Source organism: Hoplias malabaricus, chromosome 5 (genome assembly GCF_029633855.1).
Source record: "Hoplias malabaricus isolate fHopMal1 chromosome 5, fHopMal1.hap1, whole genome shotgun sequence".
Taxonomy (NCBI): domain Eukaryota; kingdom Metazoa; phylum Chordata; class Actinopteri; order Characiformes; family Erythrinidae; genus Hoplias; species Hoplias malabaricus.
In genome coordinates this window covers 25,880,051-25,902,524 of record NC_089804.1, presented here as the reverse complement: position 1 = coordinate 25,902,524, position 22,474 = coordinate 25,880,051, and the positions used below count along the sequence as shown (strand labels likewise).

Here is a 22,474-nt window from a genome sequence, read left to right as displayed (position 1 = left end):
CCAATCATTACTAACTCTGCTTCAGTGGTGGTCAGTTAGAAGCATGGTGCTTATGGCTATATTGACTGGAAAACATATACCCAGTGTAAATTATATGGTCAACAATTTGTGGACACCCCACCAAGTGCAGTGTGTGCCTGATTCTGGCACAGATGTTCACCTGCACTTGGTAAAAAATGCTCTAATCAATCCCACGAGTTAGGAAGTCTACCAGCATTGGACAGTGGGATTGGAGTGATGACAAGGCTCTTAGTGAAACTGCAGTAGCGGACCTTGTTAATTATCCAATGCTAGTTGTATCCACACAAACACATTGCCGCCACATCAGAGTCACTGCAGCGCTGTGGAAGAACCTCCACCCAAAACATACCTACTCTGTGAGGGTCCTGACCATAAAGTATGCAGAGAAACAGGTGGACTACAGTCTATAATTGTAGAACTGCAATTACATTAGTGCTGCTGTATGGTCAGTGGAGCTGATAAACTGGACAATGAGTGCAGATAGAAGGGCGTTCCTTATCCAGTGATTGTTCAGTGTATGTATTTTTTCTCTGCAGGATGCTGGTGGGCTTTATGTATGTGACTCTGTTTTTATGTCAATGATTAACTTTAGATAAACAAAATAAGGGATTGGGGAAGGGGCAGTGATGTGGAGTCAAGGGAGATATGACAATCACAGAGAGAGAGAGAGAGAGAGAGAGAGAGAGAGATGACTTGCCTGTGATGACCCCAATTACCGCCAGGGAGATCAAAGTGCTAGCGGCTGCTGTGATATTTAAATGATGAGCCTGGATAGGGCCTCTGCTTTTCATATCGGCAAATGAAGGAGCTAAAGCCCACCCTCCCTTCTCTCTCTCCTCTTTATGCCATGCATGAGAAAGAGCAGATCTACAGCTCTCCCTTGTCTACCTCCGAATATTAATGAGAACGAATGCTATGCATCCCTTCTAGGTTCTCTCTCTCTCTCGCTCTCGCATTAAGATGTAAAGGCTATGGAACAAGTGCCTTTCCATGGTTTGGACTCTCTAAGAACAACATTGTGCCTGGTTAGGAGAGACTGAAAGGTCAGATGCACGTGTGCAGGAGGCAAGATCAATGAAGAGAAACAGTGCAAAGGGCTAGAATGAAACACTGTGTGTGTGTGTGTGTGGCTGTACACATGTGAGTGTGTGAGAGTTGGTTGGGAGGGGGGGGGGTTGAATTACAAATGTACTGAAAGGGAGGAGGAGGTATAAATATTGATGATTCAGATGGCTACCTGAGAGATTGAACAACTCTCTTGTTATCTTCATCCCTCTGTTGCCTTTGTTAACAGTCTGTGTCACCATGGCAACTGGCAATTAAATGGCAGAATGCATTTTAACATCGGCGACGTGTTGAGATCCGCAACGGCCGGCGATGATCAGAGAGAAAGACACAGTGTGTGAAAATAAATACCCAAACCGATCAAGCAAAGCTGCAACTCCCTGAATTGAGATCACATTCAAAGTCCCTGAAAAGGTGCTAAGCTCATGGCGTATAGGATATCGGCTGCTACACACAGAGTAACTTGCGCAGCACTTGATTAATAAACAGCCAATGATTCTGCAGATTTGTGCATAGTAATAAATTCCAATTCTTGGGTATGCTGTCATTGACTACTATTCTAGGAATTAGAAGATAGATTGCCCACTCTGGCTATTTTTACAATGTCCCCTCAGAAGTTACATACAGTCTTTCAAGGCCAAGCTCCTGTCTCTTTAAATGAAGAGAGACCTATAAACCCCAAACCTACCACCTAAAAGATAGCGTGAACTTTCAAAAACATATTTACCTCCACACGTGTTAATCTCAGTAATGAAATCTACAATGAAAAATATTTACTGACAAGTTATTTTTCACAATGAAAACTAGATAAAATTTAAACAAAAATATACATTACTGTAAATATACAGTACTATAAATAAATTATAATATGATTTGAAAACTAAAAATCACAAGGGAACGAAAACAGGAAAATACGCCATCGGTTTGCTGTTGTCAAGGCAATGAGAGCAGGCAGAATAGTGAAGAGTTGACTCTCAAAGAATCGATTCTTAAAGGGGGACTTGAATCGTTGCTATTACATGTTCATTCATTCATTATCTGTAACCGCTTATCCAGTTCAGGGTCGCGATGGGTCCGGAGTACACCTGGAATCATTGGGCGTAAGGCAGGAATACACCCTGGAGGGGGCGCCAGTCCTTCACAGGGCAACACACTCACTCACACATTCACTCACACACTCACGTACGGACACTTTTGAGTCGCCAATCCACCTACCAACGTCTGTTTTTGGACTGTGGGAGGAAACCGGAGCACCCGGAGGAAACCCACGCAGTCACAGGAAGAACACACCACACTCCTCACAGACAGTCACCCAGAGCAGGAATCGAACCCAGAACCTCCAGGTCTCTGGAGCTGTGTGACTGCGCCACCGTGCCGCTCTGCTATTACATGTTGGTCAATGAGTTTCTTGGAGTTGACTCTTGCAAAGTCTCGGTTTGCAAGTGCCTTCTGCAGCGCTTTGGACTTAATGTAAAAAAAATGTTTTTGAAGAAATAAATGGCAATATTCCTTCCATAATTTTGGATGTTAACGTGTTTCAGAAGGTAATATAATTTTAAACTGTGTTATGAAATGTATCTCTAAAAAAACAGTAATTGAATGTGTAAAACTAAGACTAAAACTAAATCAAAATCAGCTGCCAAAATTAACACTGCTACACATCTCTACAGCATCTCCACAGTATTTCCTGCCTGCCATATTATCAGCAAGCTGATTGGTTCTTTGAACTGAAAGGCGGGACTTTCCCATGTTGAGCGTTCCCATTCATATTTGAACCAGCGAACTGTCTCCTCCTTTCTAACGTCTAAGCTCATAGACCCACTATGTGCCACAGCCTGCTGCTCTGTTTGACAGGCTAGAGAAGCTGTGCAGTCATAATCCCATTACTCACAACCTCCAATAAAGAAGAATCACTTAAATAAAAGGAGTTTTGGAGTGTACAGAGGCCAGGCGCAGCTTAATACCTGAAACGTCAAATATCGCTGGAGAGAATCGGTGAATCATCCACACAATTTGGCTGCTTAATGGGGATCCTCAATATTCCCAAATAAAAAGCTCTGCAGGGCCGAGTATTAGTCATATTAAGCATGGAGAGAGGGGGCGATGGAAGCCTTTTGATCATCCGGCAGGGTCTCGTCATGCTTTCAAGGCTCTTAGTGAAATAAAATAAAGAGGCATTAGTGATCCTTTGTGCTTCTGTTTGGGTGGGGGGAGGTGGGGGGGCATGAAAAAGAAGAACCACAGAAACAAAGAAAAGCAACAATGGCAGTTTCACTTGGTGGAGTTATGCCGTAACCTGCACTACACACTGGTGAATTCGTTCTGTCAGTCATACGCTTGAACGCGTTCTTATGATGATATGGTTTCATTAATGGTTTTAAATTCTGTGTAAGCAGGGTTTCATACCCACAATGTCGGCTAAAGAGGGAAAACTAAAATTAGACACAGTGGTGCTACAGTTAGTGTCGCTCACGCACATATCCAGCGTCCTGGGTTTGATCCTCGCTATGTCGCTAAGTCACAGTCTCTGAGGAGTTGTGATTTCTCTGTGTCTGTGTGGGTTTCCTCCAGGAGCTCTGGTTTTCTACCACAATCCAAAAACACACGTTGGGAGGTAGATTGGCTGTGTGGCATTGGTGTCAGCTGTGAATGGGTGTGACTGCGTGAATGAGGGATGCTCTGCAATGGACTGTCCAGTTCTTGATGTGTTCCTGACAGGTACCCAACAAGGACCCTGACAAAAATTCCAGAAAATGAATGAATGGACACTTGTATAATTTAGCATGTGCAAGATCAGTACAATACAATATCAGTACAATATCATACACTCACCCAATCACTCACACCTTCACACCTGTGAACAATTTCTCACAGCCAACCCACCTACCAAAATGTGTTTATGGATTGTGGGAGCAAACCCACACAGACACAGGGAGAACACATCAAGCTCAAAGGCAGAGTCCTAAAGGATTAAACCCAGGTTGTTAAATGCAGTTGTGTGGTAGCGACTCTACCTGTGATTCCCATCAACATGCTAGCTAACATTCAGCTAAGTTGGCTAATGTGCTAGCTAGAATACCTGCTATACAAACTACTTTGGCCAAATCTTTCTAACTGTTTTTCTTTTTCCTTTAAGCCCAGGCTTGCTTTGTTCTGTCTGACCTGAGCTGCATTTTGAGTCTCTGACTCCAGTCTAAGTTACTGACTTTCATCTCCATTTCTGACTATATTTTACTTAAAGCAAAGATGCTCATCTCTGTCATCTTCTATTATTATTAAACAGTAACACTATTTAATAACACTATTAGTTTTCATGTTTTTCCAAACTGGCCTTGATTTTCTCAAAGTGTCAGTCACGACTGTGCTCATTTCAGCCCCCACCCATGACCTGCCTGCCATTTGTCTAGTATCTCCCACTCTCTCTCTTATGCTCGCCCACTCATGTCAAAAACGAGCATTTCTCACTGCTCTTCCAGCTTTGAAGATATCAAAGCAGCATCCGATCCATCCTTTCCGCTCAGCAGCCAGAGCATGGTGCTGTGGCCTAGCTCAGTGAGGCCATTTGAGCCCAATATATATGGTCATCTCTACCTTTGATCAGAGCTATTAGGCAGACCTGGGAGACACTGTGCGACTGAGGCTTTGGGGGTCATGCTGGATCACATGAGACTGGCTTTGAAGCACAACAGAGGGTTGAGTTGCTTGAAGAATTCATATCTGCATTCAAACTGTTTTCTCAGGGTGAAAATCCACTTCCCCCATGTCCTACAGAAAGAAAGTGGGTTATTCCTGCCCAGATCCAGAGACAGCAAAAGTCCAATCGGGTTTCATCACCACTGCCATTTTGGATTAAGCACTAGAGCAAATCTCAGAGCCACATCAGATGATCCACAGTCTGTTAATGAGGTCTCAAATGATCTAGTGATATCAGGAAAGCCTATGCTACATAAATGACCCACAAGGATCACTGGCCCCTGTTAACAGTTGTTGATCATCACTCACACCATAACAAAACTCAGGGTGAGATCCACGTTGATGACCTTCTGGAACAGCTGGGGCCTTTTGCTCCGTTCCGCCCGAAATGGTCTAGATAGAGATTTCTACTCCTGGGCCAGAGGAAGATGAACCCAGCAGATGAGAAAAGATGTGCTTGGCGGCCAATTCTCATTCAGCAGCCGGCCTCGCCCCGATAATGAGTTGGATCTCAATTATGCCGCTCTGCTGCTGTGAAATGGACCGAGGGCTCCCGCCACGGTGCCTCTCGAGGCCCTTCAAGCCCCCTTGTCCAAATTGAACTGATGGAGCAGAAAAGCCATTTGATTTTCACTCTCACCTATAAAAAAAAAAGTGAGACTAGGCATGGGCCAGCCAGCGAGAGCACCAGGCTGACGGCTGGCTTTGGCGGGCACTCTCACTGAGGTCGGGCACGCTGTCGGAGGTTCGCATCAGGTGTGGTTTATAGGGGCGTAATTAGATTTGTGTTGACAGTCTGTTGACACCGAATGTATTAATTGGGGCGCCCTGGATTGACATGTATTTAGACAGCCACACCATAAATGCGTGAAACTCGTTGCAGTGAAGACTAATTGCGTCGAGTCCATAATTGTGGCTCTCTTGATTAATGGCAGCTCCCGTCACCAGCATATGGCCAAGTTGACCTCATATTTATTGAGTTAGCAGGCCAATCTGAAAGGGGTGGAGATGTCATTTGCTCCAATTGGATGGGATTGTACTAGGCTGTTGAGACTCTAAATTTCTTTTTTTATCCCACATAATAAAATGATTCACACGATGATCAGGAAACAACACTGTCGTTTGATTTGAGGGGGCATAATGTGAATACACCACTTGTTGAATGCAGTGGATTTGAGCCTTCCAACCTACAAACTGTGAAGCAAGGTTTCTGTGATTTTGTGAGAGTGCAGAGATGAGGTAAAACCAAAATGGCAAAAATGTGTACAGAGATGAAAGAGAATTGAGCATGAAATGAAAAAGAGCTTCTGCACCTTGCTTCTCAATACTGTGTGTGTGAGGGTGGGTTGAGCTGTGGCTCATTGTCATTTAAAGGAACAGGCACTGTTTAGATGGTGGAGAACCTTGCTGTGGTGTTTGATCCATGCGGAAATTTCATTAAGACCCCACAATTGTGTTCACTTGTGCAAGGGGCTTACACTAATGTTTCAGACTGTCAGGTATATAACTGTCTAGAATTATACTGGGTGGTAAGTTTTATCAACACAGATCAACACCCTTTAGAACGCTCACGGAAACTACGTGGAGATAGGAGACCACTGACTCTGGTTTTAATTCCTCAGATATAGTACCAAACAGCCTGGGCTTGAACAGCTTACACCCAGAGCCCAGTCCGTTGGCCTCAGAACATCAGGCTCCATCTCCAACTCAGCTCCACTACCACAACAAGGTCCAGCACCGCCGCTTCTCCATGGAGGTGAGTAGTGCTGCCTGTCTACTGTTCCTTTAACAAGCCCTGGAGTAGCTGTCCTGCATCATCATCATCACTCCTAGATTTTTAGCTAAACCCTTGTTTACACTTCACTTAAAGCGTAGTTCCTTTGCATATAAGCATATGTAAGCTTTTTAAGCATGTTATGATGTACATTTTTTATAATTCACAGACTAAAACCATAGAATGCTAGAAGGGAGACTAGGGGGTCTTTTTAGATCTGCTTGACCCTCAGAAAAAAATCCTAGGCTAATCCTACAAAAACAGCACTGTCTCCTCCTTCAATATCCATGGCTGAGTTGCTCTTGAGCAAAGCACCAAACCCCCAACCACTCCTCAGGTTCTCCATCCTGAGATGGCTGCCCAAACCCCTCTGTGTGTGTACTCACTTACCCTACTTCACTCATTTTTGTGTTTTCACTGCCACAGTTGGGTTGAAGAAACACTAGTTAAGATTAGGTATTTTTGCTCCTGGGCTCCCCCTACAGTTGCAGAGTGTAATTCACTTTTACAGCACTGTCCTAAAAATCAAGGGGGACTAGAGAGACAGGCAGAGTGTTTTCCTATCCTCCTTCAAAGGTTACATAGTGCAGTTTCTGCAGTGCTGAGCCTTGTGTAGCAACGACAAAGACTCCGTTCTCCCTATGATAGGTCAGTGAAGCACCACAGTGATTGTGAAGATGTAATTTTAAGCTAAACATATTACTGTAATATTAACGTTGTACGTTGTCGCCCTTACATTAAAAGCATGCTTACAATAGATCACCAGGAGGGCCGAAAACAGAACGCTCGCACCAATGCCAACACTGCCATGAACACATCCGAATGAGGTCATTCAGCATTTATGAAAACACATCCATATGTCGGAGTTGTTCATTATGGACGTGACAAGGGAAAGATAGAACGATAGTCCAAGAGCGGCCGTAAATATCAGCATCGTTCTGGAGGTGACTTTCATCTTGCTGAAAACAAACAAACCCAAACAACCTCCCACAAAATAGACCCCTGAGGGGGAATAACAGATTAATCAAAGGCTCCCTCAGCAGCAGCATCCACCATCATCATCATCATCTTCCTCCTCCTCCTCCTCCTCGTCTTCCCCTCTCTCTTCCAACCCACCATTACTCGCCTGTCCCCCAAGCCCTGATTGTGTGTGAAGGACAAATACTGGCCTCGCATTAGGGCCCTCTCCTCTGTGTCACTTCTGCCAGAGGCCTGGCGAAAAGATGGAGGCTTTGGGTAAATGCAGTCGACGGGTTATTTTTAAGTCGAGCCCCATATCGCAGTGGAGACTTCACATTCAAAGTCCTCCCAAGCCCCGCTGTCAGCCCTTGTGTTCGGCAGCCATGTATCTCAAGGAGGGAAATTGGAGTGAATGCCCTCTCCATTTTCAAATCCATTGGGTTCCTTTCTGCTCTCTCGAACCTTTTATCTGCACCGTGCACCCTTATTTCGGCCCCAGAGGCCGGGCTGAAAAAGGGCTGGAGAAGGAATGAGTGGAAGAAGCCTTGCTTTCCTTTAAATTGCTAGACAGTTTTATTGTGCTAGCACATAAACCTCCTTAGGGGACAGAAGGGCATAAATCCTTGGATTGTGGACCACTCTACTCCCAGCAAACGAATTAGTTCTTCAATCTTATATGCTTATGAGTCCATTTTTCACAGCGTGATTTCGCTGTCAGTGTTTGAAGATATTACTGAAGAATTCTCATTCAAGTCATTTTCCACACTTCGTCATGCCCTTGAAAATGTGACAGATTCGTCTTTGCTTCTTCAAGTTCAGCGTGGAAGGACGAGCACAGCAGCGAAGGACATAGTTTAACCATAAATTGCAACATATATGTCAGAGTCTATGTCTTTTTATCTTCATATTCCTCTGTTCAAAGCTGTCAAATTCACCTTGACATTCTGTACTGAATGCCTGATGCCTTTGCTGCATGTTTAACTCTGTGTGTGTATTTTTCTGTCTAGGATGTTAGCAAGCGAATGTCTCTGCCCATGGACATCCGCCTGCCACCAGAGTTTTTGAAGAAGCTGCAGATGGAGAGCCCGCAGCCGTGCAAACCACTCAGCCGCATGTCTAGACGAGCCTCGCTGGTCAGTTGCTTGCCACACACACACACACACACACACACAGACTCACACCCAAACATTCACCCAAAACACTGCAAAGATAGAACAGTGTGTTCAGTCATTCTTGTGAATGAATGAATGATGATAAACCAGATTGTATTTTATTTTTTTGCTTTTAATTGCTTCAATTTCTATTGGGAAATACGTGAATCTGCATGAAATAAATGCACAGTGTTAATGGCTTCTGAAAAGAAGCTAGTCGCATGAGCAGAAACTTACTTTTAGGATTTGTAAAATATAATAGCACATGCTTCTAAGTTAGTACCGAACACAAAAATAAGTAGTTGCCTTTTTCAGGTCTAAAGGCTGGTTTATACTTCTGGGAAAAGCCACATAAATATCTCTTGTCGAGATGCAGGCGTTCACAACTGTGTCAGCCAACACATAGCATTCGAACAGCTCTGTATAAATAAGCAACAAAAAAAGAAGTCTTCACAATCCCTTGTACAGAAACAACTGAACATAGTACTCCCTTTGACATCCAGCCAACTGCTCTGCTTTGTTTTTCACACTGTTTGGATAAAGTAGGATCTTTGGATCTTGTGACCATGGCTACACAATATCAGCGTTTGCTTAATGCACAGCTCACATACAATGTGTAGTTGAGATTTCAGAGATGTGCACATCAGCATGTCTGTGGGCCTCCGCGTGCTAACGCTTACCTATGACTTCCATGAACTACCTGACTTGAGAGAAGAGGGTTTCAGTTTCATTTGACATCTCGTTTTTTTGTTTGTATCTTACAAAACAGGAAAGTAATTAATCCACAGATCCAAGGGTGAAGAGTGTTAAATAATTTCAAGTAGTTAACTGTTCTTATGCTTTGGTATCACATCCAAGAAGCAGCTAATAATAGCATAGAAGCCTCTCTAAGTGTTTGTATTCATTTAGAAGAAGTGTTGTAGGAATATTGAAAATAAATGTAAACATATATAGCTTTTCCATTAGGCAAATTTAGTCCCTGGAGCCTGGTACTGTTTTAGTATGTGCTCGCCAGTGGTTCTAAGTGAGCTGAGTAGGTAGTAATCTGGCATTTAATTTATGCACAGTGCTGATTGGCCACAGAGACTTGTCAATCACGAGGAAATGCAGACATCCAGCACAAACTGCTGTTTATAAACTCTCCAAGCTGCAGTGGAGATTGCATTTGTTTTTATCTGACTAAAAAACGGACGGAAGCTTGTAATATAACGCTGCGATCATTTAAAGACATTCACACGATCCTTCAGCTGGTGGCTTACGAATAAATCCAGCGAGAGCAGGACGGTGAAACAAGGAACAACTAACGAATCAATGTTTTACGTTTCCGCTGTTTGGCAGAGCACAGTTGAGTAGAATAGGTAGTAGGTCATGAAATGGAAAAGCACCATTAGTAATCAAGCAATAATGTAATATATAAAGTACACCAATGTGTGTGTTTGTCTCTTTCAGTCTGACATCGGTTTCGGGAAACTGGAGACCTATGTGAAATTAGGCAAACTTGGAGAGGTAAGTCCAAGAGGTTACTAGTGAGTGAACCGTTTTCGTTTTTAGGGTTCGCTAAAGCAAAGCAATCACATTTTGTTTATAGACACGACATGTTCGTGTACTAAACCAATCCACACAAACTTGATTACAGCAAAGCAGCGAAACAGTAATGTTATTATTGTTGTGTACCGACTCTGCCTTGACTTAATACGAAGCACTGGCACCAACGAACGCTCGTCAGTCTCTGATATTCTCAGAGTGCGTGCTACACGGAATCTGTCAATTTTCCATTAACTGCATGAAAACATACACTATGAAGCATGGAAAATAATGTCCTGCGCACAGCCTGGAGGAATACCCTCGTTCATGGTTGCTTTACTAAAAAAGAGGATTGTCTGTAAAATCAGACATGGACAGCCTCATACAGCTGATAACAAGCTGAAGCACACCAAAGTGAATACCAAATCGGAGTAAAGGCTTTAATGTATTATACGTTTATTTTTTAATGAAACCTTGTGTGCTCTCGCTTTTGGCAAAGCAGGCTCGCGGTTGGGCAGGGGTCACGAGCTGAAAACCCAAATGACTTGAATTAATGAGAATTAATCTGCCCTTTTCTTCTAAGCACCTCATCTGTCTCAACCCCCACCCTTTCCGTTCCCCCCCACACACACGCGGTCACGAACACACATATATTACTGGAGTGACTTCATCTCGATTGCTAACTGAGAAACCGTATTGCATTCTTGTAGCTGACAGTTGGAGCTTGTATTTTCAATTCATACCATATTCGATGTCAACACAATTTGTGAGTGAAAGTGTCTTGTGACTTGTGTCTAAGAGGAGCCGAGATTTCGGCAAATGATGTGTACTTTAATTGGTTAGACAAGTAAGTCGTCCTCGTTCCTATATTCACTGAATCTCAGTGGGGCAAACATCTGACACTACCTTTATGTCCACAACAGGGAACGTATGCCACGGTTTTCAAGGGGCGCAGCAAGCTGACAGAAAACCTGGTGGCCCTGAAAGAGATCCGGCTAGAGCACGAAGAAGGAGCCCCTTGCACAGCCATCAGGGAAGGTAGTGTCCTTCTCAGAGACGCCTCTCCTCCCCAGAATAACTGCCGGTTTTAAGCTCCTTGGTTGTTAAAGCTCTAGATTGTAGCCAGGAGTACAAATCCTAGACCAGTGAGCTGCAGGCTTCCTGTCCCCCGGGCCTGGATCTCTCCCCCTAAATGAGAGAGTGAGTACGTGAGAGGAATCAATGAACAGGGATCTCAACATGAATCAAGGCTGCCCCCCAGTGGATATGCAGCAAACTAGACACAAGAACCACGGCTAGGAATGGGATCCTATGCTGTTGTCCAACAGGAGTGATATGCATTATATGTGCAAGCATTTGTGGACATTCATTAGTCTTATTATATTAATAAATGATATAAATTATTATCAAGCCTATTATAAGCCTTTACAGTAGTAGGTTCTGGTCCACAGGACAGTGCTAGCTTTAGGCTCCTGTAGCTAATACTTAGCCCCAAACATTGTGACCATAGGCTCGTGGTAGCCTGGGGGTCTATAATCGTCAGTGCTGCTGTGTATCTGATGTCATGGTGGTGTGTTAGTGTATGTTGTGCTTGTACGAGAGGATCAGGCACAGCAGTGCTGCTCGAGTTCATAAACACTGTCCACTCTGTTAGACACACCTAATTCATTGGTCCACCTTGTAGTACACAGTTTGTGTTGGTCGTCCTCTAGTCCTTCATCAGTGGACAGTGGACGCTTTGGTTGGCGGACTATTCTCAGTCCAGCAGTGACTCTGAGTGCTTTAAAAACTCCAGCAGCACCTCTGTGTCTGATCCACTTGTATCAGCGCAACACACGCTAACACACCACCACCACATCAGTGTCACTACAGTGCTGAGAATGGTCCACCAGCCAAATCATACCGACTCTGGTGGTCCAATGTGGGTCCTGGCCATTTTAGAGCAGGGTGAAATGGGGATAAGAAATTATGCAGAGAAACAGATGGACTACAGTTTGTTTATTGTCGAACAACAATTACAATAGTGCTCCCGTAACATAGAGCTTGGAAAATGGGCAGTGAGTGTAGATACAGGGGAGGTGTTCCTAATCCAGTGATGGTTTAGTGTAGAAGTGGTGGCTGATAAGTTTTTGTGGATTAAGAAATGCACAATCTGCTCTGTGTTGTTCCAGTTTCACTCCTGAAGAACCTGAAACATGCCAACATTGTTACGCTGCATGACATCATTCACACTGACCGCTGTCTCACTCTGGTCTTTGAGTATTTGGTAAGACTTTCACCTCTGGTGTGGAACAATTTTTTTTTTTTTTTTTTTTTTTTTACAGAATGTGAAACACTAAACGTCTGGAACATTGTGTTCTGAACGCATTTTGTTTTCCAGGACAGTGACTTGAAGCAGTACCTAGACAACTGTGGAAACCTCATGAGCATGCACAACGTGAAGGTGCCTTGAAAACCTTCATCTGTCAATTCTCATGGGCAAAAGCTAAATATAAATCCATAATAATTCCTCAATTATTAATTCCCTCCTAATAATTCCTCCACAATCATTCTTGTTGTTTACAGCATCACCCCTCTTTCTGTCCCTCTCCCTAGATATTTATGTTCCAGCTTCTCCGCGGCTTATCTTACTGCCACAAGAGAAAGATTCTACACAGGGACCTCAAGCCACAGAACCTGCTCATCAATGAAAAGGGAGAACTCAAGCTGGCTGACTTTGGTGCGAGTCTTTCAGCAGATTACACCAGCACGGCCTTTAGTTTCACACGGAATAGCAGTGATCCTTATTCTATTCCCCTCAGCAACAGCATGCTTTAGAAGTTTCATACCACATAAATCTCAAGATGACATTGGGCCAATTACTGGGTTACCAAGCAGCATTTGTTTCTCGGTTGAAGAATGTTTTATATCCCCCCCTCTATGTCTCGTTAGGCCTGGCGAGAGCAAAGTCTGTCCCGACAAAAACCTACTCCAACGAGGTGGTGACTTTGTGGTACCGGCCCCCTGATGTTCTGCTGGGTTCTACGGAGTACTCAACGCCCATAGACATGTGGTGAGGACCTGCTGATCCAGACACCAGCTGCTACCGTGCACCATCCGTTAAACAAATAGCCAGAAGCAAGGGCTTCTATCACCATATCCCTTCTGTCCAGAGAGAACCAGGTTCCAGGACCCACTGTGGATACCAGAATATGTGCATGCAGAAATAGGGTTATTTATTATGTGTACAATCAAGCGTTAAAGCTGCCATTATTTAATGTAAATATCTCATTCATAACTCAAACATTCTCCCATTCATTTGACATTTTATGGTAAATGTTGCATAGTATTAAAAATGACAAATGTTATTTTATTCAACAAATTAAGTTCTTTGAGAAGAATGTAATAGTCATAGCATTCGTTATGCCTTTCATAAAGGAAAAGACGCTATATCACGAGTATTGGTTTTCTTCTGTTCTTGGGAATAACGATGGACCCAAAAGTATGAGCAGGTTTTGGTTTAGACAGTTTAAAGTTGGTGATTTCGAAGTTAGCGCTCATGAACATACCATAATAATACTAGTTATTGTTTTTTAAATAAACTAACAATTGTCATTTTTAATGCTATGTAAAGTTTACCATAAAATGACAGGACAATGTTTATATTTGAAGTTACAATTATACGTTACACAAAAATGGTTTGAAAACAACGAGAACATAGAGACGCAAGTAGTGAATTAATGAGTTGAAACAAACAATGCTTATATAGCGCGTGCTGGAGGGAGACTGGGGATTTGTCAAATGGCAGGAGGCTACAGCAGGGTAAGCCAGCACCACCAGGATTCAGAATAGCGCCAGGTCAATTCAGTTTTTACATTTGGGAACATTCTAATCTCTTGAAATATTATGGATCTGTGGTTGGTTGAATCCACAGATGCAGAACCCACCGACACGGAGGGCCAACTGTATCTTTATTTCCAAAATCTCTTAAAACGAAGTAGTATTTTAAAGTGAATATAAATAATGTACATGTAAACCAGATATACTGGTTTGGACAGAAACAGTATATTACAATGATTAAGATCCTTATAGGAACGTTTGTCCAGTCTTGCCATTGCCCCTCTGTGGTTATTTCCACTCCTGCAAGACCAGGATATTATTTCTTTGGGTGAAGACCCATGAATCCAAACTAAAAGCCACAGTAATGTTTCAAAAACAGATTTGAAATCTCTGGTAGATAAAAGCTGGCTGTTCTTATTGAACATTATAGTCACGCTCATTAGCATAATCTAGCTTTACTAGTCTTTTAGCATATAGTAAATTCATCAGATAATCGTGAAATATTGACATTAATCTGTCCAGTGCTAATTTTAAAGGCAAAATCTGATCATACAAATATTATTCCAGTATCATTATGCATTTCTAGTCTTATTTAATGAGAAAAATTATGCAAGTATGGTCTCGTATTACCAATGGATTACAAGATCCCCTTGACGAGCCGTGAATCCCTCAAGGATCCATAAGAACTGTGTTTTATGTTCTTCACACATAGGAAGCCAGTGTTTATTTCTCAGGTCACTTGGGCTGTTGAGTCAGTAACACAAATGTTTTCTTAAAAAAAAAAAAAAAAAAAAAACTCTGACTCCAGTGTTCAATAAAAAAAAGCCTGTGTGTTTCAGTAATCTCTGGGATTAGCCCAGTAGACTAATCAATCCATGTGTGACGGCAGCCACATGTCTCTCCCCGATATCTACAGCTCACAGACTTCCCATGGCCGCCTTCCAAAACGACTAGGAATCAAAGCGTGGTGCTGAAACTGTCTTCAAATTCACCTTAACCAAAGGCAGAAAATCTATTAGAATCCAGTCTTTCATGCAAATTATCCCTGCTGCGTGTAAATGTCAAGACTTATTCATTTATTTTGGAATGAATGCATTCATTTTTTTTTCCAGAATATAATAGAATTAAGTAGAGCATGGCCTTGTGCTTCAAAGTGACGCTTCCTTGTCTTGGGTTCAGGGGTGTGGGGTGCATTCTGTACGAAATGGCGACAGGGCGACCCATGTTTCCTGGCTCGACTGTCAAGGAGGAGCTGCACCTGGTCTTTCGCCTCATGGGTACGGTTAACCTTTGACAACTACAACGCTCTGTAAGAAAGTTCAGTGAGTGAAGTGTCATTGCAAGTAGACTCGTAGTTTTTTTTCCCCCCTATTAAATGTCTTGCTTTTAAGACTTGTCAGTACCTTCAGGCAGATGAAGTAACATTCAGTCAGTTTTCCAAGTCCCCTAGAACTCTGTATTTGTTTAGCAAGGTCAGTCTGCTTTGCAGTAGCCAGTGTATTAAATTACCATCGTGTGTAAAGTTAATGCCAATGTATTCTACCTCTATTCAACCAGGGACCCCGACTGAGGAGACCTGGCCAGGGATTATGACTAATGAGGAGTTCAAGTCCTACTTATTTCCCCAGTATAGAGCTCAGGCTCTTATAAACCACGTTCCCAGGTAACGGCAAAAAACAAAATAGCATTTAGCTAGTAGTCCAGATTAAACCAATTGAATCATTTCATCATAAAACAGTAAGTAGTATTGTTTGCAGTGCATCTGGCTGAATTCTGAAAGGACCTGGGGAGAACTATATATACATGTTTGTTTATTCTACAAATGCAGTTCATTTAACCATCGTCCATTTTACATTCTCAGTCCATGTCTCACTGTTCAATGTATGTTTTCAGGCTGGATACAGAGGGTATTGACCTCCTCTCAGCACTTTTACTGGTAAGAAAGTCTTCCAAATGCATGAATAATTGACCTTGTTTTTTAATAACACAAAATGAATACTTCATGTGTGTCACTTGAGCTGAGAGATGTAGTGAGTGATTGATCAGCTGGTCAATTTAAGTGATGCTGTAGACACTATAGTGAAGCATGCAGAAAATCCTTAAATATAAGTTCAAATATTACAAAGATCTGAATGTAAAACTCCTATATAAAAAGGCTCATTGCGGTACTATGAAACTAGACACAGCTTAGGCATATCCCTGAATCAAATCACACTAACAATGGTGACTTTCCACTGAAAATCCCTTTTAATCCACAACTAAGCTTAATTTATATCCAGGGGTCGAAGCTGTGCTCTGCTTATAATCTATATTTGGGATTCACTGCAATAGAAATCCTTCTCAGAACAGCTCCTGAGAGATAATGAGGATAGTGCTAGTTGACAACCATGTAAGAGAAATAGCCCTGACTTTTCCTATAAACACTTTTGTTTCCATACGACCCATCCATTACCTTGCTGATTGCCTGTAGGTACAGATCCATATGTTTCCTAATGAGCAGAGACACTGTGGAAAAGCCAGTCAGGTGGTAGAAAACCAAATACAAGATAGATACAACATTAGGACCGATCATAGCTAAACATGACTCATCCATATGTCTTTACTGACGGTGTGGATTTTGGTGTGTTTTCCCACATTTGCTACCCAGCCACTGGGGTTGTGCTTGTGGACACCTAGTTCCGGTCATAAGCCTGGGTGAAATGGGTGGGTTGAATCAGGAAGGACATCTGGCGTAACCCCTGTAGAAAACAACTGTGTAGATCATGGGCCGGGTTGCCAAGTGATCCACTGTGACCAGTGGTAAATCTGTTAACGAATATTATGAAGAAAAATATAGGTTCAAGACTTATCTTTCACTATGACAATACGTTTATCTTTTTTTGTTTTAATTAAAGCAAAGTGATAATGTAAAATAAATGATTCATTATTTCTGATCTGAAAACAGAAAATCTCAAGAAAATAAAACAGGAAAATGCTCTGTCGGTTTGCTGTGGTCAGGGAAATTTGACTCCCAAAGAATATTTTTTTTTTTAGCATAATAGTCGATTCAAAGCACAAATTTGAAATGTTAAAATGTTATTGTTCAAGAAATAAAGTAACTATATTCCTCTCATAATTTTGGATGTTGAGGTTTTAAGTGTAATTTTAAGGCTATTGTTAATGAAAGTTAAAGGCTAAGCACCACTTAATGGACCTCCATGAATATTTCACATTATTTTAGTTACTGACATATATAAGTATGAATTAAAATGAAAATAGCAGCTTAATTTGCTTTAAAACTGACAATTTTATTAAATTGACGGAAAAACCCGAACTCGCTACGGAAATTCTTGAACGCAACCGTGTGACGTCACTGGTGGACAACAGCTGAACAACGCCGCAGTAAAAAACACCGTTATGACTGACTGTTATGACAGTATCTAGCTAGCTAAATAACCAACATTATTCATGACAATAGCCTAGCAATAAGCTAAACTCAAATTTAGAGGTACCGTTATTCTTGTAAATGTGATCGAAGTCGAACTCGAACTCGAATTCATCCGACACTATAAACCTCCGTAATCCAGTTTGGATTTCCACAGCGTAACATCCATGGAAAACTGTCTCACAAGCTTGTTAGACAAGACATTCAGTCCAATGAGTATCTTAGCACAAATCAAGGTATCTGTGCTTTCCAGCTCATTTTCATGCTTAGCATCTTTTACCTGAGTTACATTTTTAGTAATTTCAATAAGGTTATGAAATGTATTCCTTTTTGGGGTGTGACAGCACCAGCACTCCTTTGTTGTTTGTCATATCTCTGAAACTTTGTCTTCTTGTGGACCTCAAATTATTTATGGATCCCAAAAAGAGGAGAACAGTGCCTGTTTTCAGTTCCCATGCTGATACATGCTGGATCTACCAAGCCGTTCCACTCCAGTTTGGTACAAAACCCAGAAGCTGAGATGTTTTTTTTTTTTTTTTTTTTTGATCAGATATTTCGTTTCATTCTGTGTCTTGCTTTTGCTTTTACTTAAGTCATGATTTCACTGAGGTACCAGTACTTTCCCTCAGTCTGGATTTGGGCTCCTCCTGAGTGCATGCGAACGTGCTCATTGACTCTTCCTGCTAGGCACTCTGAGCTGTCCAGTATAAACAGGATCCTGTCGAAGGGCTCAGTAGAGGAGTTCTGCTGAGATGCGGGTGGCTGATGAAGGCGTCTGCTGCAGGCTCTTCGCTGCTTGTCTGCTTCTCAAAGTCCAATTAGAGTTAGCGGCAGGAAGTGTCAGACGGAGAGGTTTATAACGCTATGAAACCACAGGTAAACAAAGGCAAGCTGACACTGCTAAATTCTGCTTCAGTCAAACCGAAGGAGGCAGAGTAGGAAGAGCTGTTGGTGTCGTAGGCCCCCTGCGCACACAGATAGAGGGAGAGAGTGAAGAGACAGGATGCCTCTTGGTGTAGAAAGTCGAGTTTTTCTTAGTATTCTAATCAGCTTCTTTGTCAAAACAGGCAGTAAATACATAAATACATTTTTTTCCTGAAGGTATTTTGAGGATGTCAAACAAAATATAACACGTTTTCTAGGCTGTGGTTCTGCCTTGGGACCAGTGATTCCAGGTAGGCTTGGGTCCCGCTCTGCCCCTGATCAGCATGAAGTGGTTAAAATGAATGAATCAATAAGTGAAAAGATTACAGTTTCCAAAAGTGAATGTTAATACCGATTAAAAAATAAGACATATGCACCAAAATAAGACATATGCACCACTCAGTATCTGGAAGAATATCACAATTGGGAATCACATCAAATCAAGTACCTAGGACTTGCAGCTTTCATCTTTGAGTGGCAGAACCTTCAATTAAGCTTCACTTTCACTTCAGATCTGAAAAAATCCACAAGTGGCTGGGTCTGAAAGGATTTGGAGCTTTGAAGAAGTTGATACTGAGAACACACACAAACACAAAAATGAGTCTAGAAGTCTGTTGTGTTTGAACTTACCTGGATTTTCAGAACGCCGGCTCACAGACCAAATTTGAAATAGGTACAGTGTATTTGTTGGGGGCAGCCAACTCTCTTGTCTTTCTGCATCCTGGTGCTAGTTAGAGCAGGCATCTGTCAGCCATTGTGACAGATCTGGGCAGTTTGCATTCTCCTGCAGCCCATTGTTCAGTGCTGTTGCATTAGTGGCGGTTTGAAAAGAAGCATTTTGAAGAAATTCAGCAATAACATGGCCATAAATAAAAGTTAAGTAGACTCTACTTTGGTTGACAGCAGAGGGAACAGTCTGTTCTGTTTTAACGGAACATTATCCCTGTTGTGCCAAGCTTAAATATTTACTTAGGGAGTCTAAATGTGTAAACAGATAGTTTTGTACATTCATTCATTTCCGCAGCCTAGGGACTAAAAAGCTGGAAGTTTATTTTAAAGCTAGTGTTAGGTTGTTTGACGCAGTCTGTGTTGTTGTGAATCAGCATTTAACGGAATTAATCATTCATTCATTCATTGTCTGTAGCCGCTTATCCAGTTCAGGGTCGCGGTGGGTCTGGAGTCTACCTGGAATCACTGGGCACAAGGCAGGGACACACCCTGGAGGGGCACCTGTCCTACTTAATGGATTAATGGATTCTGTAAGGAAATTACAACTAGTCTATCAGTACACGTCATTAGCCTTGCAACTCCTGAACACCATGTTTAATTTTTATTGAGATTGAGCTTGATGTCAGAGACTATTGTTATCATCATCACTATTATTATCATTGTTACAATAACAACAGTAATAATAATAATAATAATAATAATATGGTTATTATGATGATGATGATTATTATTATTATTTCTACTACTCATGAATACTGCATTGTTTTCCAATTGTGCACGAGTAGAGGTGTGCATGTTTGTCTGCAGATCTGCTTGTGTCCCGCGGCGTGAGCGTGACGGGTGAGCCGTCAGTGTGATGAAGGAGCAGAGCGATCCGTTAACGGTGACGGCGCGCTTAATGAGCACGAGCCGTGCACCTGTTTCACATCAGGAGCTGCACTGAGTAATCACAGCCGGTTTTAGACTGTGACAAACGGGACACGCTGTGTGATGCAGTGCTTTGTTTGGGAATGGGGAGTTTATAGCTAAAGACACTGATGCTAACATTCAGCCACACACACACTCACCAAAAAGCCTTGGCATATGTAATTGTATATACCTTCACCTATACCCTTTAAAATGTAATAACAATTGGAAAATAGATTTTTCAGATTCCTGGATTTGCCCTGATATTTCTTCTAAGTGCCTTGTTTTTGTGTGTTTACTGTGTTGCCAGTATTTAGTGTAAGTGAGTTTAGGAAATTTGCTGTATTAAAAAAATGTTTTAATATTTAGCATGCCTTCCCTTTGGTTTTTAAACAGATTCCTCTCTTTTTTTCCCCAAAGACTAGCTTTTAGTTTCAGTTAGCATTTTTGTTTAACTTAAAAATATATTTCAGAATTCAAATAATATCCCACTGTTTAATCACGTCATGGTAACGGTTGTATAAACAATTGTTTTATTTTAAAAATTAAAATTAATTAAAAAAACCAAAATAAAGGGTGCATAGTGGCACAGCAGGTGTCGCAGTCACACAGTTCTGGGGACCTGGAGTTTGTGGGTTCGATTCCTGCTCCAGGTGACTGTCTGTGAGGAGTGTGGTGTGTTCTCCCTGTGTCTGCGTGGGTTTCCTCCGGGTGACTGTCTGTGAGGAGTGTGGTGTGTTCTCCCTGTGTCTGCGTGGGTTTCCTCCGGGTGACTGTCTGTGAGGAGTGTGGTGTGTTCTCCCTGTGTCTGCGTGGGTTTCCTCCGGGTGACTGTCTGTGAGGAGTGTGGTGTGTTCTCCCTGTGTCTGCGTGGGTTTCTTCCAGGTGCTCCGGTTTCCTCCCAGTCCAAAAACACACATTGGTAGGTGGATTGGCGACTCAAAAAGTGTCCATAGGTGTGAGTGTGTGTTGCCCTGTGAAGGACTGGCGCCCCCTCCAGGGTGTATTCCCGCCTTGCGCCCGATGATTCCAGGTAGGCTCTGGACCCACCACGACCCTGAACTGGATAAGGGTTACAGAAAATGAATGAATGAATGTTACAAAAAAATGCTTTGAAATTTATTTTACACCTAATACTTCTTTTGTCTATTTATTTTTCATAATGACCTAACCAATCAACATTCTTGCAAATCCATTGCACTAAGTTGTCTTTTCAGAGTAAAAAAAATGCCCAAAGACACCTGTGGATTTCTTCATCTCTCAGGAAAAAGGAGCATGATGTTCTCTAGAGGATAAAGCTTTTAGTACTGTTTGTCTAACAGTGGTAGTTTTCCTCTACCTAGTTGCTAGGACTCCCAGTCCCTCCTTATTTTGTCTCATTTGTTACATATTCTTTTCATTTTTCCCATCCTATTCTTATACGTAATCCTCCGAAATAACCTCCGACAATTCAGTGAACTTCACGGCTGTTTGGAGCAGAAATGAAACAACAAAAGTTGTTCTTTGACTTCCCTCGTTCGGTTCGGTTACAGCAGATCAGTTCAGTTCAGTCCCAATCATGCAGCCTTCATTCACACTGCAGCATTTAATTCTTTCCCTATTGTAGCACACCTGCCGCCTCTCCTGAAGGGCCTGGATAATGAGCTGACGAGTAGAATCAGCTGTGCAAGAGCAAAGAAAACACAAACATGCACAGGGCAGGACTGGAGCTGATTCTCAATGTAGTAATCAACAACAGCCATTCACTCGCTATAATGAACTTGTTTTGCTTTCATGCCTCCTTCACATCCTTAATTCATTAAAGCTGCCTTTGTTTGCACTGCAAACACACTTCCTAATATATCAACTCCTATTCTGTGGCTACAGTACGACACCAGGAAAAGGATCTCAGCTGAGGCGTCTCTGAGGCACGCGTACTTCCTCGGCCTGGGAGAGAACATCCACTCCTTATCAGACAGTGAGTACATCCACCTGTAATCGAACACACACCCATTTCTCGACAGGGCCACAGTGAGCTTTCTTAAAAACATCTCTCTGTCTCCAGCGTCCTCTGTGTTCTCACTAAAGGAGGTGCAGCTGCAGAAAGACCCAGGCCATCGCAGCTCTGTTTTTCAGCCTCCAGGTACTTAGCACTTCAGACTTATCCATCATCACACTTCGTTTTCTGTTTAAAGGAACACTAGGTGGTATTTTTACCCTAGAATTACAGCTTTATAATCACTGTTATGCTCCACTGTACTGTAATAGGGAGAATAGTGCCTCTGGCATTGCTACTCTGGGCTCTGCACTGCAGAAACTGCACTATGTACATTTTGGAGGAGGGTAGGAAATCAGCCACATTCCTCCTGCATCCTCTTTGATTTCAGGCCAGTGCTGTAAAAGTGAATTACACTCTGCAACTGTAGGGGGAGCCCAGGAGCAAAAATACTAAATATTACCTGCTGCAATTCTGAAATAACCTGTTGATATTAAGGAAGCTATTAC

At 42.3% G+C, this 22,474-nt stretch overlaps 1 protein-coding gene across 6 annotated transcripts in view; it reads left to right on the top strand.

The window, feature by feature from the left end:
* The window catches only part of cdk18 (cyclin dependent kinase 18), a 53,201-nt gene that overhangs the window by 28,265 nt on the left and 2,462 nt on the right, over positions 1–22,474 (top strand). Inside the window, exons 3-16 of one of the 6 annotated variants that reach the window (XR_010802609.1) lie at positions 6,402–6,535; positions 8,521–8,646; positions 10,114–10,170; positions 11,112–11,226; positions 12,360–12,454; positions 12,569–12,631; positions 12,784–12,907; positions 13,120–13,240; positions 15,187–15,284; positions 15,565–15,670; positions 15,901–15,943; positions 20,876–21,023; positions 21,857–21,947; positions 22,035–22,111. Coding sequence is in view for 5 of the 6 variants with exons in the window: in XM_066670677.1 (XP_066526774.1) it covers positions 6,402–6,535; positions 8,521–8,646; positions 10,114–10,170; positions 11,112–11,226; positions 12,360–12,454; positions 12,569–12,631; positions 12,784–12,907; positions 13,120–13,240; positions 15,187–15,284; positions 15,565–15,670; positions 15,901–15,943; positions 21,857–21,947; positions 22,035–22,112 (1,251 nt within the window). In the remaining variant the exon portion in view is untranslated. Of the gene's footprint in view, positions 1–6,401; positions 6,536–8,520; positions 8,647–10,113; positions 10,171–11,111; positions 11,227–12,359; positions 12,455–12,568; positions 12,632–12,783; positions 12,908–13,119; positions 13,241–15,186; positions 15,285–15,564; positions 15,671–15,900; positions 15,944–19,499; positions 19,723–19,869; positions 21,024–21,856; positions 21,948–22,034; positions 22,113–22,474 lie in introns of those variants that run through there. The other 5 variants (XM_066670677.1, XM_066670679.1, XM_066670682.1 and 2 more) reach the window with 5 other exon arrangements.